We start from the raw sequence: 17,557 nt of genomic DNA on the forward strand, positions 1-17,557 counted from the left end.
CAAGAGTACGAAAACACACTGCAAGCCCTAAAATCTTTTCCCGCCAATTTCTTTTGGGCCGCCAACTAACCGACTATGGATTCATCTGGCATCGTTTCCCAATGGATTAATCTTTCTCGACATTGGGCCGAGCACCCGGCCCAAAAATAAATTAAAACCATCCCAAAATATACTAAAACCCAATGCTGCGTTTGTTTTACTCTATCTTATCCTAAAAGCACTGCCATGAAAAACCCAAATGTGGCCTTACAGCCTTACTCCTCCTGAAGTGAAGTAAGGTGGTGACTGGTGAGGCATTTGAGAACGTGGCACGCAGGCAGGGGATCTCGTCGGCAACGATTTCTGGTGATTTGTCGGCTAGTTCTTTACTTTATTTTAATATATAAATTTTGATTTAAAAAAAAAAATTTAACACAAACTAAACCCAAGAGGGAGAGGGCGATTATTTTCTTGCCATTAGTGCAAAGCTTTTTTTTTTTTTTTTTTTTTTTTTAATGCTGTCCCATTCAACCCGAAATGTAGCCAAACACTTCACTAAAAATAAAAAGTTACTGTAGTGATATTGTTCACAGGCATAATGCGGTGCAGTGCTGTGTAGTACTGCGAAAGAAACATACTCCGTCAGAATTGAATTCTATACATATCGATTCAATCCCATTTAATTATGAATAATACTACACATACATCATTTTCATATAATATTTTTCATACAATATTATGTGGCAAGATGTGATTAGGTAAAAGTTTAATTTTAACTTTAAATTAGTCAATCATATCTTACTACATAATGTTGTATGGGAAATGTTGTATGAAAATGATGTATGTGTAGTATTACTCTTTAATTATTTGTTATGATACTTTATATATACTTCTACGTAGTGGCGGACTCAAGATTTTTACTGATGGGGCCTTCACGGTTTCATCATTGTTTGTCAATCAATTAGTGAAAACTTAAAAACAAATCATCAAACCTTGAACAAAGAGAAAAATATAATATAAAGAAGCTGAAAGGAAATGACTCAATAAAACAATACTTTCCTATTTGAAAAAAATCTATGAGAAACAAAACTTTGAGCAGATGTGTTGAAAATCACATCCAATTCATAAGGAAACACATGAAATTTTTTACATGAAAAAACTTCTTCAATGTAAAGAGAGCAAAAAACCACAAGAATTTAAAAATCTACTTAAATCCAATATAATTAAAAGATTTTACAGCAACCACAGTCCACCAAAAATATTTCACATAAATTTAGAGCTCAATCACAACTCTAACACAAGTAACATACATAAAGATTTACAAAGAGATTGATTAAAATCACAAGAGAAGTGGTCAAACTTCAAGCTGTATAACTTCAAATTCAACTGTTAAAATCAAAACTCAACCGTCTAGTTTAAAAATTTAACAAAACGTTGTCTCATTTACTCATCAGCCAAACAAACTACAAAAAATATACTTAAATATAAAAAATTAGAATTTAGATCAATATTACTAAACAAAAAGGATGTTAAAAAACAACAAAAGTTTGCCTCATTTTCTCATCAACCTAACAGACTAAAAACACCGTAATAAATGAAGGCCTCTTTTGGATTGAGGGATTTTAAAATCCATGTATTTGATAAATTTCATTGTTTGGTTTGAATATAAAATTTATAGATTGTTGATTCAAATTTTCATGCACTCGTGTTTGGTTAAATGAATACAATCAACGGATTTGATAAATAATTCCCAACTTGACCCTCAATATCCAAAACCAACAAATATTCAACTTTCATCTAATTAAATACAAATTAAATTATATTTGATAGAGAAGTTCAATTATAATAAATGATTTTTTGTGATTTGGTAAAAATAAATAAATAAATAAATTCCAAGTCAATATAATATATTATCAACTATATTCATTCATAATAATTTCAATAGTTGAATAGTTTTATATTAAAACATATAACATAATCATACCTATATAGAAAATTAGTGTCAATATAATGCACTAACACTATGTCCAAAAACATATGAAACTTGCTGGAATATTAGCAAATTTCATCATCGCATATTAGTGTCACAAAGCACTAAGCATTACAAAATAATCAGTAGCAAAAAAACATAATCAGTTGCTAGTCATGCATTTAGAATCAAAAAAGTCAAAACATATGTTTTCTTCACCTTATCATCTAAGTTGAAGAAGAAATCGGTTTCAAATGGACATTTGACTATCTTTCTTGCCACAACCAATCTTTAAATTTTAGAAATGTCATCAATCTTTTTCAACTCCTCATATATCTTCATCATTCTCGTAGTTGCATCTTGTTCATGTTGAAAATAATCAGCAAGTTTAGAGATATGATCGCCTACACCCTTCAAGACACCTTCTAGTTTAGACATTTGACAAGAAAAAGATTCCATAAGCATCTCACATAACTTCCAAAATGTTTTTCTATCAATTCTTAATTAGTAAGTTTATTGTTTGAACATCACTTTCTCTTATGGCATATTTAATATTGCTCAACCTAACAGCAACTCTCTTTTCAACTGATTCATCATTCAAGTAGTTAATGGTTCTAGGTAATCTCATACAAAATAATGTAAATTTTTTAATCATAATGGTCATAAAAGCACAAAGGTTCAAAAGCATTTCACTATAGATGGCCGCCATTGCAATGCCAATTCTTCTCCTATTATCTGGTAGATAAGCCATCTCAAATCCCGAATACATAAGTAAAAAAAATAAAAAATACAAGACATGATCGTTAAACCCTATATATATATAAGTCTTGCATGCTTGGTCAGTTTGACTATGTAATTAGAAAACAATTACTTTCATTAGTGTAAAGTATATTTGAATACTCATCTATACATACAAAATATTATAGCATGTGAGGAATGAAAACAATCTAGTTTTTTGTGTTTGTTTATTTTTTATTTATAGAAATACCAAACAATACAATATATAAATCTCAAGCATGTATAACATAAGAAAGCTCATAGAGGAAACAAAGTTTGTCCCCAATCTATATATTGTGGGACTCATTGCTTTGCAAAATGACCTATATATGACAAGTTTAAGGGCTATTTACAATGGTGTTGTTGATTTAATATTTCATGAAAAATAAAAAGCCACCACCAATAAGTTCTTAACATAACAAAATGAATCACCATAAGAAATTGAAATAATGAAAAAACTTTCTACAAATAAGTAATTGAAAATAATTAATTAAAGGAATAGAAACTTACAGATAGATTATTTCTCTAATATGCTCTGAAGATACTAATGATGTAAAAGTGAAGAGCTCAAAAAGAGAAAACGGCAAATATATTTCTTTTAATTAGGGTAAAGAGTAATTACTTTGCTATTAAATTATTAACAAGTATAGTATTGAAAAATTAAAACATTAACCAAATGCCTCATTTTATTAAAACAGATGGATTTGGCAAAATCCGACCTATTAGGTGGGATTTTAAAACCCTAAAAAATGAAGGATTCTGGAGGGTGGTGGATTTTTCAAGATCCATGAATTTCAACCTTTTTTTTTTTAAAACCAAACTAAGGATTTTACCAAATCCATAGATTTAACGAAATCATTCATTTAGAATCTCTCAATCCAAATGAGGCCTAAATAAAATAAAATAAAAAAACTGCAGTATTCAGAGCAAAATACAAAACAAAAAGACAATAATAAAAAAAAAAAGAACAAAACTTAGCCTCATTTTCTCATCAACCTAATAGACTAAAAACAACTTAATTAAATAAAATAAAATCGTAGAATTCAGAGCAAATTACAAAAGATAAAGACAGTAAAAAAAAATAATGAACAAAACTTTACCTTATTTTCTCATCAATGAAATACAAAACAAAAGTTAAACAAAAAATAACTAAGAATTCAGAGCACAAAAATAAAATAAAATTACCTAACACATTACAAGGAAATAAAAAAGTAGAAAAATTAACCTAATTTTCTCAACAACCAAATAAGTAAGAAATAGTTGAAAAGAGTGAATACTTTAGAATTCTGGGGTTGAAATTGAAGAGAAGAGCGAGCGTGAGTTTGTGTTCAAAGGTTAGGTTTTTTTTACACTAGTTTAGCTTTTTCCAATTTTTTTATGGTTCGCCGTTGCTTCTACAGGTATTTTATCAAAAAGTTTTTTATATGATTAAAACTAATTAAATACACTAAGACTTGGGAATTGTTTGTTTTCTTGTCATAAGTCTGAATACGTCTAATTTTGTATGATTTAGACATTTTACGTTTGTTTGTTATTTTAAATTTAATCCGATCATCAGATAACATAAAAAGGCCAAGTTTTGGCTTTTATATAAGTACTAGAACATCTTAACTAATAATATTCTTATTTGTCAATTATATCCCTATCAAATTTATAGAATTCTATTTTTATCAAAACCTTTGCTTTATATATTTTTGTCTTTTTTTTTTTTTTTTTCATAGCCACAAAAATCAAAATCAACCATCAAATGCAATCAACTTGCTTGGAACAATTGATTAAATGTTCATATAACAATTGCAAGACCAAATTAAAAATTAACTCTTTCAAAGATCTAATTAATTTAGTTGTTTTTTATTTATTTTTTGTCATAATAAATTTTTACTTACTATATAAACACAATGTAATAACATAGTTATCATTAATATTTATATATTTATTTTGATTTTGATTTTTATAATTTGTAATAATATAGTTATCATGCATGTAAAAATTATAAGATTAACTTTATAAGGACATATGTGCCAAAACACCAATAAAAACAAACAATCCAACACTTATAATCAGATAAGAAAAAAAAAATAAACAAACATATCGATCAGACTTATACATTCAGACATATTCAACAATCAGATTCAATCAGCTTTCAAACAAAAAAAAAAAAAAAAACACCACCTTAGTTTGAGATTGTTGTAGCTTCTTCCTTAATCACTTTTAGCTCACCTTTATGAATAATCAACTCTTTAATAAAAGTTTTTAGGTGTTTTGTTATATTTTTGAGTTGCTTTTACTTTTGAAAAATGATATGTGAAAATGTAAAATGACCCAAACAGGCTTCTTTTATAATTTTTTTTATTTTTTATTTTTAAATATATTAAAAATAGAATTGTTAATTATAAAAAAAAAAAAAATTAATAACACTGTATAGCGTTGGAGAGTTGTCGGACAACAACCGAAAAACATTCGACTAATATTTTCTAGCCTGCTACTATGAAATGCTATAGTAAACGACCTATCTAATCAATCCATTGGGTATATCGACCAAAGGTCTATCTAGTGGAGTTGGAGATATTGTTAGATGCGCCATTGGCGACGGCGACTGCCATTTGGCCACCCTCTTGTAGTTGGACAGTATTTTCCGAATTTTGATTTATTTTATTATATTATTAGTTTTATTAAAGAATCATTTATAAAAACCAAGAATATTATTTTAGGGTGTTTTTTTTGTAATTAATCATATCAAAAGCAGCTTTTGAATTTTAAATGCTACAAAAACTTACTATTGGATTCCTTTTATAAAACAAATTATTTCATGATCAACTTATTGTATAACCACTATTGAAATTTGTTTACCAAACACTTTTTGGATGATAAATTATGAAATAAGTAATTATGGGAGAAGCTACAGCAACCCCGAAGGCCCAAACTCACCATGAGTCAAAAACTTGTAATGAAACCTGTAATTATAAGTAAACATTTTTTTATAAATAACACATTTTAAAGAAAAGGTAAATTTTTAAAATTTATTCCACAGTAATTATTTATAGTTTGGAAAATGTAAATAATTACTTTAGCTTTGGACATTGTTATTCAAATATTATTTTTGCTTAACATACTAATAATCAAAGAGTTATATGTTAGGAAACGACCCGTTAACGCAACGGAAAATAAAACAATAATTTTTAGGATCGTTCCCATTGAGCCAAGATCAAGGGTATAATTTTACAATTTATATTAAAGTAAAATCTGCAGAAAAATTAATCAAGAGTTTAGAATAACATACGCACGTTTGGAGGCTCATCTAAAATAGTCTTTGTACGTATTTGCTACCGATCCAAGTGTAAGATCGAACTTATAAAATCCACACGAAGACAATCCCGAAGAACTAAGGAGAGATTTGTCAGATCCTCCTTAGCTTTAAAATTAAAGAAGAAAAGGAAGAATTGATTTCAAGCAAAAACCAAGTCTGCTGTGGGAGAGGCTGTGTTTCTCTTTTACAAAGGAAAAAGTGAATAATGAAAAATCACCCACTTTTACAATTAAAGTTTTTCTTTTATATTAAAACTTTAGTTGCCCTATTCCTATATGGAATAGACTTGGGCTCCAACCCAAACACCCCATGTTACCAAACACTCTCAATTAGATATTTTATATTTATTTAATCATTTTTGCAATTAAAATCAATTAATATATATTTAATATATATATATATATATATTAACATTTAACAATAATAATGATTTAATTAAATATATGCGAACACATATTCAAACGTAAGTTCACTTATTTAATTTTTCTAATAAATTAAATAAAGGCTACGACCTCAGCAAATTTAATTGCACTGTGAAATTACCAAAATACTCTTTCGCCTAAAAAGACGAAAACGTCATTCTTTCTTCTTGAGTCTTAAATTATCTTCTATGTATGTGACTCATAGGCTCCTCATCATACCGACAGTGTATAGTATTGCGATTAACACCAATTAATCGTCTCACTAATACACAGACCAAGATTTGCCCCTAGCAAGGCATCATGGCCACCCGATAGATTCGGATTCAGCAAAGTAGCTACCTGTCAACGATATGGTTATCGTACAATTCGACCCTTTCATCATCCGTTATCTCGACGAGACGAAGACATAGAAATAGTGTTAACCTTCGGTTACTCTCGATATTATGTATTCAGTTTCTGGACCAATGACCTGTATTATAAACTGGATAGAGCAACAACTCAATCCCACTGTGGCCACAGTTTTAGTGTCATTGCCATATACTGAATTGCGCCGTGAGATAACTTTTTCCCGTACCCGGGAGTGATAAATCCTCTGTCAATCCACCATAGTCTTGATACACTCCTTGATGCAGCCAATCACCACCGTATTGACAGCTCTGAAAAGAACTGCGTTAGGCTAGTGTCAAACTACACCAATCGGTGCACAAGGCGCTCCGGTGATCTCAAGTCTAAGGATCACATGCACCACCATTCGTTAGAGGATTTGTTCCATAGACACTGGGGTTACCATCCATATGGAATCCTCTGGTGGGTCAGTCCAGTGAACTTGCTGTGGTGTAATCGCCTACAACAAACACCCATGTGTTGCACCAGGTTGTCACCAAACAACCTTGACAAGTGAGATCAGTCACTGCCTTTCGACAGGGTCGTTGAACACTATGATAGCCTTACCGTATTATCTGTGCCCTTACTTCAGAATAATACTGGAGCTACGGACGTTTCTAGAATGGCCACCATATGTGCTCATAGGGTTCTCACTATCAAGATTTGAAACACTTGATACCCTCATCACGGTTCTACCATTCTAAGGACATATATCAATACATATTGCAATAATAATAATTTACGCGATGTAGTATAAAATGCATTTTATTGATTAATGAATATTATTACAAAGAGTCAATTCCACAATAATTGATTGGCTCTAGGGTACCTACTCTAACATTATACTCCCTCCATTTCCAAATAAATGTCATTTTAAATTTATTACTTTTTTTCCAAAATAAATGTAAAAAAGTTGAGCAACCCTCTCTCTCTTTCTCGTTTTATGGCCCTTATCTCCTCTTTTTTGCTTTTCTCTGGTTCCTCGTCTCCTTTCTCACTCTCTCTCTCTAATTTTCAGATCTGGGACACTACTTATCAAGCGAGATTCAGAGCTGTTACATCTGCTTCCTATAGAGGTGTTGTTGGTGCACTCGTTGTTTATGAAATTATCAGAAGAAGTAGCTTTGATAACATCTAATGCTGGCTTGAAAAGCTTACTAGTAAGTAGCTATGATAGCATTTAATTCCTTGCCTCCACTGTTTTGTGCTCTGTTTGTTTGTGAAGTGCAATGTGTGCGAGAAAGAAAAAATAGCTTGCCTTTGTTCATCTGTGATGTTTTTCCGGCTCACATGTGTATTAACTTCCTCACCTATGTCATCAACTTCATTCATAGCTTCTAACGTTGGAAGAACATTCAAATCAATTTCCCTAAGCATATATCTTCTACTATGACATTGTTAAGCTATGGTGAGTAGTGAAAAAACATAAATGGAAGAGTAATACACTTCTAGCATTTTTACATAGGCTAGAAAAACCAAAAATTTTCTCACCACACTTTGAAAGGGAAGAGTAAATAAGAGATGGAGTAGAAGAAAATAAATTTGTTTACATTATAAAAATTAGTATATTAAAACGTGTGTAATTTGCTAAAATGACATATATGTTGAAACGGAGTGGGTATAATTTTAATTGAGTAATACTACCTTTATACCACCCTTTACACAATTTTTATTACACTATAATCATTTTACTAATAATAATTCTATTATAATATTAAAAATTCAAAATAATTAAAAATTTGTGTAAATATGATATATGTCATATCATGATGTAATAAAAATATTGTAAAGGATAGTGTAAAGATAGCTTTACCCATTTTAATTTAAACTTGTGAAACATCAAATGATATATCGACGACATAAAAGTTGTATTAAAATGTTAAATAAAAATTTTAATTTAATAGTGGCCCGATGATTGAGCATCAAAATGAAACTGGGTTAAGTATTGTAGTCCTCATGGTTGGGTTCGGGTTAAAGAGTTTAAGCTCATTTGGAGCCCATGTTTGCCGCTGCCAAATTCTGAGCGCGAAACTGCGAGCCAACTAAATGTAATTTCAATTTTTTCAGTTTCTAAAACCTGCCAAGTCAGCAATCCGAGTGCATCAAAATCACCATTCCTAACCATTCATTCAAACTTAATCGACGGCTGAAACCCCACCAAAACTAAATGACACAGATAGCTATTATCACCCGTAGATAAGACTCGATCCAACAGTCCAGATCTCATATTTCACATTTCACTTAAACAAAAACAAATGACGCGGATCGCCATTTTGAACCGTACATAGACACTAAATCCAACGGTCCAAATATCCACTCTCACTTCACCCAAAAAAACACAAACTGATCTAAGCCTTCACTCTCCCTATATAAAAAGCACAGCCTCCACATCATCAACCCATTGCCTTAACGCAAAAAGAAAAAATATCAAATTACTTCGAAATCCCTAATTTTCTTTGACACTTTCTCGAGAAAATGTCTGGTCGTGGAAAGGGAGGCAAGGGTTTGGGAAAGGGAGGAGCCAAGAGGCACAGGAAGGTCTTGCGTGACAATATTCAGGGCATCACTAAGCCGGCCATTCGGCGTTTGGCCAGGAGAGGTGGTGTGAAGAGAATCAGTGGTCTGATCTACGAGGAGACTCGTGGAGTCCTCAAGATCTTCTTGGAAAATGTCATCCGTGATGCCGTTACATACACCGAGCACGCTAGGCGCAAAACGGTTACAGCCATGGACGTTGTCTACGCTCTCAAGAGGCAGGGTAGGACTCTCTACGGCTTCGGTGGTTAAATTGGCGGTGTCTGGATTGCGCTAGGGTTTTGTAAATCTGGTGGTGTAGTGGCTTTAATTAAGGTTAATTTCGATTTTTGTGTTAGGGTTTCGTTCAGCTATTAAAAGTGTATTGTGTTTTCTATTTGGAATGAAAATGCACTTGTTTTCTCCAAAAAAAAGTTCTGTAGAATTATATTTTTAATTGGGAATTTGTGTTTTGATCCATGAAATTATTGCAGTTTCGACTTAAGCTAGTAACTTGAGCAATCCGGGATTACTTATGTTGAAATTTCTAATCCTGGTTGTAACGCTTAATGCTACCTTGTTTAGTGGGCGGCCAAAAAATTCAGCTCAGTTTGGGCTGGTTGCTATTTTGGCCATATTTCATCTTTGGCACGGGCTTTATGGTTCAAACCTTATGTACTGAGTTTAATGTTAAAATATGAAAACCTTATATAACATATATTCTAAAATGAACTAACTTGAATATTGTAAAAGGATGCGCCGCATAAGCCAATTGATAGTCCATGTCAAGTGAGGCTGAATTAGGTTTAAGGCCCTCAATTGAGCAAAGAACCAACCCATAATTAAGTGACCGAGTTAGATAACTTTAGATTTCAGGCTCTTTATTGCGCGAGGAGCCCTTTTTAAAGCCCAAAATCGATAGTTTAAGCAATTTCAACGGGTAAGAGAAATGGCAAAGAACTTTTAAATAATATGAAAATGTGAACTTATAAAATGTGAAGAAACTTTAAAATGTGAAGAAACTTCTTGCATTGGTATGAAATTAGTATTGAAGATTTATCAAGTGAACTAATATTGGAATAACCAAATTTCGTTGCACATTTACTTAAATTAAGTCAATTCAATCATCTCAGACATCTCGGACTCCAGTCAAGAGCAAAGGTTGAAAAAATTCGTGACCATAAACCCAATTACATAAAAGAACTACAGAGGTTAGTGATTAAACTACCTTAATCATATCTCACCTTGTTCAAGAACAAGGACAAGCCCAGGGGATATAGAATCGACTGATGATTACGCCAAAAATGGTTACTGTTTTTGCAGCTCTAATTCTGTATCTTACTGCTACAGCTGAGAAGGGTGAGGCAGGAAGAAAAGAAAAAAAAATAAAATAACACAACCAAGACAAATTTTCAACAGTACAAACAGTTGATGTCCATTATAACCCAGGTACGAAAGAAAAAAGAAAACTGCCGAAGCCCACGCCTGGAAAAAACTCGAGGCAGACTACTATTACTGTGTTTCTATCTATATAAGGAAGCATGCTGAGAAACATTACATATACTTGGTTTTAGGCATCACCACTCCACACACGCAATATGCTGCTACTGGAGATGCCTTAACAAGCAAATGGAGGAAGAACTCAGTGAACATTGTGTCTTGTTACTGAGTTGGGCTTCTTCTTGTACTTTTAAATAATATCGCGAACTCACTGAACCATTGCATCTGATTGCTTTGCTGAACCATGGTACTTTTCCAAATCAGCATCAAGATCTTCTACAGAAAATGGCGTCTTTTCACTTTGACCTCTACCCCGGCCACGACCTCTACTAACTCCACGTCCACCACGACGAGGCCCTCCCATGGCACCACCTCTTCTTTGGCGGCTGTTACAAAATAAAATGAAATAATACATTAATGCCAAGTAAAAGAAAAAGAAATTACAAATTTTAGTTTCTGATACAGCATTTAAATAAAAGAAAAAGAACAATGGTCTAAAATCACAACTCATAGTAAATTTACATTCTAAGTAAATGTAGTAGATCAACAACCCTGGTTTCACAAACTATCTAACATGGATTTGACAGATCTGAGTACACAAGTTGGAACACAATGTTCTATTTATCATAAGTTAATCAAGTAAACATCAATAACAACTCAAACCTATCCTAGACTCTTTCTCTCATTACAAATAACAAAAACACTTTTTTTTTTTCCTTGAACCTAAAAAATCCTCAACCTTCCCATGTGTTCATTGAATTCTAGATTGGGGCTATTTTTTGATCCTACAACCTTGGTAGCCAAACTTGTTTGACATAATATCTTAATAGGTGTCTTCAAGATAGTTTGAACCCTTATCCCCTTGGTTGAGTCAATGACATTTAGTTTCAGTGGGATAAAACAAAAAATATGCTTAGTGCATTGAGAAACAAATTCTGATACTGGTGAAAAACTCAGTAACGCGAGCATTGTAGGTGATTAAGTGAGAAGCAACTTAGGAGCAAAGCAACTTTACAGCCTAAGTCTCGTGAATAGTTTAGTCAAATGCTTACCTTCTAAAACCACCATTTTGATTGTCATACATGCCATTCGTAGATGGAGGTGCAGCAGCAGAAGCAGCAATATTTCTTCCGACAATCTCAAGTTTCATTGGTTTTCCATCTAATTGGACATTGTCGTATCTCTTGACGGCTGCCAAGGCATCTGCTCGTCGTGAAAAGACAACTTCTGCGGTTCCCTGTGAGAGAGAATTATTCTTGTAAGTACAACAGCACATAAGCAATTATTGGACAGAGATAATGCCAAACTTCACAGAGCACCTTTGATCTTCCACTTCGGTCAAAATGAACTGCATATCGCTTAAGATCACCAACCTCGGAAAAGAGATCCTGCACAGAAATAAATTTAAAATTCAGAAATCAGCTTCATACTATCCTGCACATATTTTGTGGCCATATATGTAATCATTTAGTCCTCTTAAATAAATCAAAAGCCTTGGGCAGAAAGACAAACTAAACAATGGGAACAAAAAATCAAAGTAAGCTTGCCATTGTTCCCAACAGACACTATAAAAGAAACAAAACCTTTTAAATAATTCAATTTTACTTTTCATTTTCACAGACAATATGAAATTGCCTCCCTTATGAAGGAATGATAGTTGCATGAAAGAAAGGTACAATAGAATTTTGAAATCAGTCATAAGAAACAGAGAAAGGAAACAAACTCTCTAATTCTAATATCATTCAGTGCCTGGAACAAATGGTAAGAATAATCAATTTCATGGTCTCTTATTTCATCTGAAAAGTTAATTGTCTAATAATAACATAAATAGGTCACAGTTTCAGTAGTTCGTCTCCAAGACCTCATTATTGAACCTAAATGCTATTTCCATCATCAAATACAGAAACTTCAACATGAGATTAAGAAAAATCAAGGACAACTTGTCAACCATTAAATGAACCATAAAGTAGTTCTCTACTGACTTTTTCCCTCTTACTTTTATTTTCACATATTTGAAATCTTTCACTAGCTGACAAAGTCCTACTACTATTAATTAGTAACAATTGATGAGTGAACTTTCACTATGATGATATTTGCTGAGTGAGAGATTGAATGAGATTTTAGTAATTTGGAAACAAGAAGGGGAAAACACATAACAAACTAAGAGGTTTCAAGAAAAAGAGTTAAGGTAGGGTAAAAGAAAGCAAATAGCTCTTAACTCAAAACAAAATTCACCATCATCCTTCCATTGGAACTTTCCATAAACTTGTTTCTGACCCTAAACAGTTCAGTAGAATTAAAAAAAAAAAAAAAAAAATCCTTTACAAAGCAATCACATCTTCTATTAGAACTTTCCATAAACTTGTTTCTGATCCTAAACAGTTCAGCAGAATAAAAAAAGAAAAAAAAAAAAAGAAAAAAAAAAAAATCCTCTACAAAGCAATCAAGGTGAGATCCATTTCCTTTCCTTTCTTCGTTCTCATTTTAAATTATAGTCCCTATTCGCCAAAAGGATAATTCAATCAATTCAGCTTATCAGATTACATCAAAAGTTTAATAATATCAAATAGGTTATATTATCCACAGGGTATTTATATTTGTAGGAGAGCAAGCTATTTACTCCAAAAGACTATCATCTAACAAATGGTATTTAAAAAAACCCCAAACATTGCTATATAATGGACTTAGCTATACTAACAAAAAGGTCAATTTCGCCTCTCCACTAAAAATCTAGTCCAAGTGGGAGAATGTGGTGATATGGAGTCCCACATGGATAATAAAGAGGCGATCTTGGTCTTTATGAAGAGAAATGACCACTTTTGTTGTGCAAAACACCATAATAAAATAATATTGTAATTAAATTGATCAAATAACTCAAATAAAAGATAAGCAGAATTAGAGAGAAAAAGAAAACACATGAATCAGAATTTACAGGGTTGGCAAAAGTACCTCAGTCCTAGAGCGACAAAGATCAATACACTATTGTCAACTGAAAAAACAGTAAAGTTTAGGATATCTCAGACGCTTGCAAAAGTGTATTACCAACTACTGGTGCTAGTGAGATAAAGCCCTACAGTTGCTTTGTCAACCATACAAGACTACAAAAAGGTTGCTTCAAAACTTGGATTTGTAGAAGAGGACAATTAGTGTGTATTGAAACAGTCAAAGTGTTATTCAATTTAAAGTTTGGTTTCATTTGGTGTGGGTATGTTATTGATACAGATAAGATAGTTCTTCCAAATATTGTGACGGCCGATGATCCAACAAATATGTTGACACGGTAGTCACAACGATAAAGCTCACATATCATCTAGACTTGATCAATATTCTAAAAGCTTGACACCTTCAGATTTATGGCACCAGTGGGCAATTTGGAGAGAAGTAGTGATGATAAATTTACTTTTGGTTGGTGTAAAAGAATATTTGAATCTAGAAATCATATTTGGATGCTAATACAGCCAAAGTGGAGTTTTTTTGGTATAGCTCAATTAGTTTGGTTAGTCATTTTACACTTATCTCATAAGTGAAATATAAATAGTGTGTTTATGAAGCCAATAAATAGTGACCTTTTTCAATATTCATTACTTAAAAATGAATTAAGGCTTTTGTGGGCTCTATAAAGGAAGACCTCCTAGGTAGCTTTAGTTACAAACAACATATTGCTTTCGCAAATTTTTGTAAATTGCAAACTCAACAATTCCCTTAATTAAATATTAGTGGACAGATCGCTGCTGCCTGAAGAGAAGAGAACTTTTGTTAAACCTCATAAATTCATTTGTTATTTTTTTTCTCTCATTTTCCTCTTTTTTTTGCATCCTTGGGTTATTTATTACATTCAATTACAATATCAATTTACTTGTGGGTTTTGCACAACAATACAAAAGTAGATAAGAGGGTCTAAAATTTTCCTTGTATAACTAAAGGAAAAAAACTTGTGGAGATCTTGACAATATCAATTTCTCATAGAGCCCACTTTCTGAATTTCTTCACAAGAGAGATTTGGGGAGATATAAACTAAATTATAACTCTATCATCACAAATTTCCAAGATACTAAACATATATTCATAGGGAGAACAGTAAACTCCAAGCATTGTCAACCTTCATTCACTCCTAGCGACTCTAGCAACTTCTCTTTTATCACCTCTGCTCTCACTAAAATTTATGCAACATTAAGAACGTTTTCAATTCAATTAATCAAACTTATGCCAAAAGTATTTTAAATTATCAAGAACTTAATTAAAATAGAAAACGCCAAACATGATTCACATTTTTCGAAAAAACTATAAATAAGAAATCTAACCTTAATGTCTCCATTAGAAACTCCATAATCCAAATTGGAAACATAAATTTTAGTGCCAGTTTCTATGGACGAAGCTCGAGTTGCCCCCGCCCTTGCCTTCGCCTGTGCAGCGCCCGTGAACATGTCGTGTTGCCACGTGGTGACCGGAGCTTGACCCGGCTATAACAAAAAACATTTCTTTTAAGTCAAATCGACATAGACACATCCAGAATCAAAGTAATTTCGCAAACGACAGCGTTGAAATTGTCCAAGAAAGTAGTGACCTTGGGATACGGCGCCGTCCGATTGGCGCCACGCTTGAAGGAGCGACGCGCCGGCCCTAGGCCGGAGCCGCGGCCGCAGCCGCGGCCGCCTCTGCCTCGGGAATTGGGGCCGCCGGATTTTTTGTTGGACTTGATAATATCGTCGAGAGACATATCCAAGGCGCTCGTCATCTTCGAATAAACCCTAACTGCGAATTAATTTGAGTGGTGAAGGTGGTGGGTTAGGGCTAAGAGGCGCTGGGTTTTGAGGAATTAAGCTAGGGTTTTGCCGAAAAGAAAAGGGAGGAAAAATAAAAGGATGACGTACAAATTAGATGCGATATGATTTAGTGAAATGATTTATATATATATTGGGAGCTTCAAATGCCAACGGTGTCGTGGTGTAGTAGGTTATCACGTCAGTCTAACACACTGAAGGTCTCCGGTTCGAGTCCGGGCGACGCCATGTTTGTGTTTTTATCGGTCCATAATGTTATAGGCCCAAATTTTTATGGGCTTTAGACATGGCAAATTGGCAATGTAGTTATGGGCCAATTCTCACTGAACTTTTAGGTCCATATTTATTAGAGGTGAGTGGTTCCGGATACCCTGTATTTTACGGGAGAATCGGAACCTAAAATACAGGTTTCGGTTCTTTTTCTGGGTACCCTATAAAAAATCAATTACCCTCCTATTAGTTTAAAAAATAATAAAAATACTTTAAAAGTTTACAAATACACTTCTAACAAATTTTGATTATTCATTCATTTGTGTCTAATGTAACTCATAACCTGTAATCTCTAGGCAACACTTGAATTCAATCAATTCATCATAATTCACGTAAAATTCGTCAATAAAAAAAACATAAACAATTATTCATCACAATTCACATCAAATAACTTCACCAATAATTATAATGTAATGTTATAATTAATTAAGTTATCATACTATAATGTAATGTTATAAATACTTATAATTATTTAAGTAGTTATCTAACAATAATGTAATGTTACAATCAATTAAATTTCTAATAATTTAATTAATTACTTATGTTTAATGTTTATAATATAATCTCATAATTAATTAAATAATCATTTAATTGTGTAATGTTATAATTAATTAAGTGATTATACTACAACGTAAATTGTAATGTTATAATTAATTAAGTAATATACTATTTAATTATAATATAATATTATAATTAATTAAATTGTTAATCATTTAATTAAGTATTGTAATATTGTTTATAATAGAATGTTATAATTAATTAAGTAATCATACTATAAGTTTATAATGTAATGTTATAATTAATAAAATTCTAATCATTTAATTAAGTATTGTGTAAATTAGTAAATTATAATGTTATAATATAATGTCATAATCAATTAAGTAACATTTAATATTTTAATTTGTAATGTTATATTAATTATAAGATCATACTTAATGTATAATGTATGTTAATATATTATAATGAATAAGTAATCATCCTAAAATCTATAATTTAATATTATAATTAATTAAATTTTTAATCATTTAATTAATATACAATGTTTATAATAGAATGTTATAATTGATTAGTAATCATATATAAATAATAAGGTAATGTTATAATTAATTAAATTTTTAATCGTTAATTAAGTAATGTAATAATATAGTAATTACTAATATTATAATATAATATTATAAATTCATAACTAATTATGTAATCATTATACTATGTAATGCTATTAAGTAAGTGATCATAATATAATATAAATAATAATGATATTTAATTGAGTAATTATTAACTATATAATATTTAATTAATTAAATTTCTAATCATTTAATTAAGTAATAATTTGTTTATAATGTAATGTTATAATTAATGTATAATATAATGTCATAGTCAATTAAATAATCATCTAATGTATGTTATAATTAATTTACAATCAATTAATCATATTATAATGAAATATTGAAATGTTACAATGAATTAAGTAATCATACAATAAATTCAATATAATATTATAATAATTTGTTTATAATAGAATATTATAATTAATTAAGTAATCATTTAATTATAATGTAATTAGAGTTGGGCATTTGGGACGGGCCCAAAAGCCCAGCTCCAAAACTCGGTCCTAGGACCGGTCCTTGGAGGACGGACCTAGGAGGCCTGGTCC

At 31.5% G+C, this 17,557-nt stretch overlaps 2 protein-coding genes and 1 non-coding gene across 3 annotated transcripts; 2 read left to right on the forward strand and 1 right to left on the reverse strand.

Moving 5' to 3' along the window:
* Positions 1-9,224: 9,224 nt before the first annotated feature.
* Positions 9,225-9,830, forward strand: LOC116134433 (histone H4). Its single transcript, XM_031420109.1, has one exon. The coding sequence runs from the start codon at positions 9,314-9,316 to the stop codon at positions 9,623-9,625; it is 312 nt and encodes a 103-aa protein (XP_031275969.1). The 5' UTR covers positions 9,225-9,313; the 3' UTR covers positions 9,626-9,830.
* Positions 9,831-10,715: 885 nt separating this feature from the next.
* Positions 10,716-15,729, reverse strand: LOC116134429 (THO complex subunit 4B-like). Its single transcript, XM_031420106.1, has 5 exons — positions 15,417-15,729; positions 15,154-15,312; positions 12,172-12,240; positions 11,905-12,089; positions 10,716-11,238 (listed from the first exon to the last, which is right to left on the reverse strand). Exons 1-5 carry the CDS (start codon positions 15,585-15,587, stop codon positions 11,061-11,063), a joined length of 762 nt encoding a protein of 253 aa, XP_031275966.1. The 5' UTR covers positions 15,588-15,729; the 3' UTR covers positions 10,716-11,060.
* A 58-nt stretch (positions 15,730-15,787) lies between these two features.
* TRNAV-AAC lies at positions 15,788-15,861 on the forward strand. The gene has a single exon. It is a non-coding gene; the product is annotated as a tRNA-Val (tRNA).
* The last annotated feature ends 1,696 nt before the right edge of the window (positions 15,862-17,557 follow it).

Source organism: Pistacia vera, unplaced genomic scaffold (assembly GCF_008641045.1).
Source record: "Pistacia vera cultivar Batoury unplaced genomic scaffold, PisVer_v2 Contig288, whole genome shotgun sequence".
NCBI classification, from domain to species: domain Eukaryota; kingdom Viridiplantae; phylum Streptophyta; class Magnoliopsida; order Sapindales; family Anacardiaceae; genus Pistacia; species Pistacia vera.

Excerpts from the sequence above, each read along its gene's own strand:
- LOC116134433 (XM_031420109.1), top strand. The coding sequence starts at position 9,314 with ATGTCTGGTCGTGGAAAGGGAGGCAAGGGTTTGGGAAAGGGAGGAGCC.
- LOC116134429 (XM_031420106.1), bottom strand. The coding sequence starts at position 15,587 with ATGACGAGCGCCTTGGATATGTCTCTCGACGATATTATCAAGTCCAAC. Across the intron at positions 12,090-12,171 it reads ACCGAAGTGGAAGATCAAAG|GGAACCGCAGAAGTTGTCTT; the intron begins GTGCTCTGTGAA and ends TCTCTCTCACAG. Across the intron at positions 11,239-11,904 it reads CAAAATGGTGGTTTTAGAAG|CCGCCAAAGAAGAGGTGGTG; the intron begins GTAAGCATTTGA and ends ATTTTGTAACAG.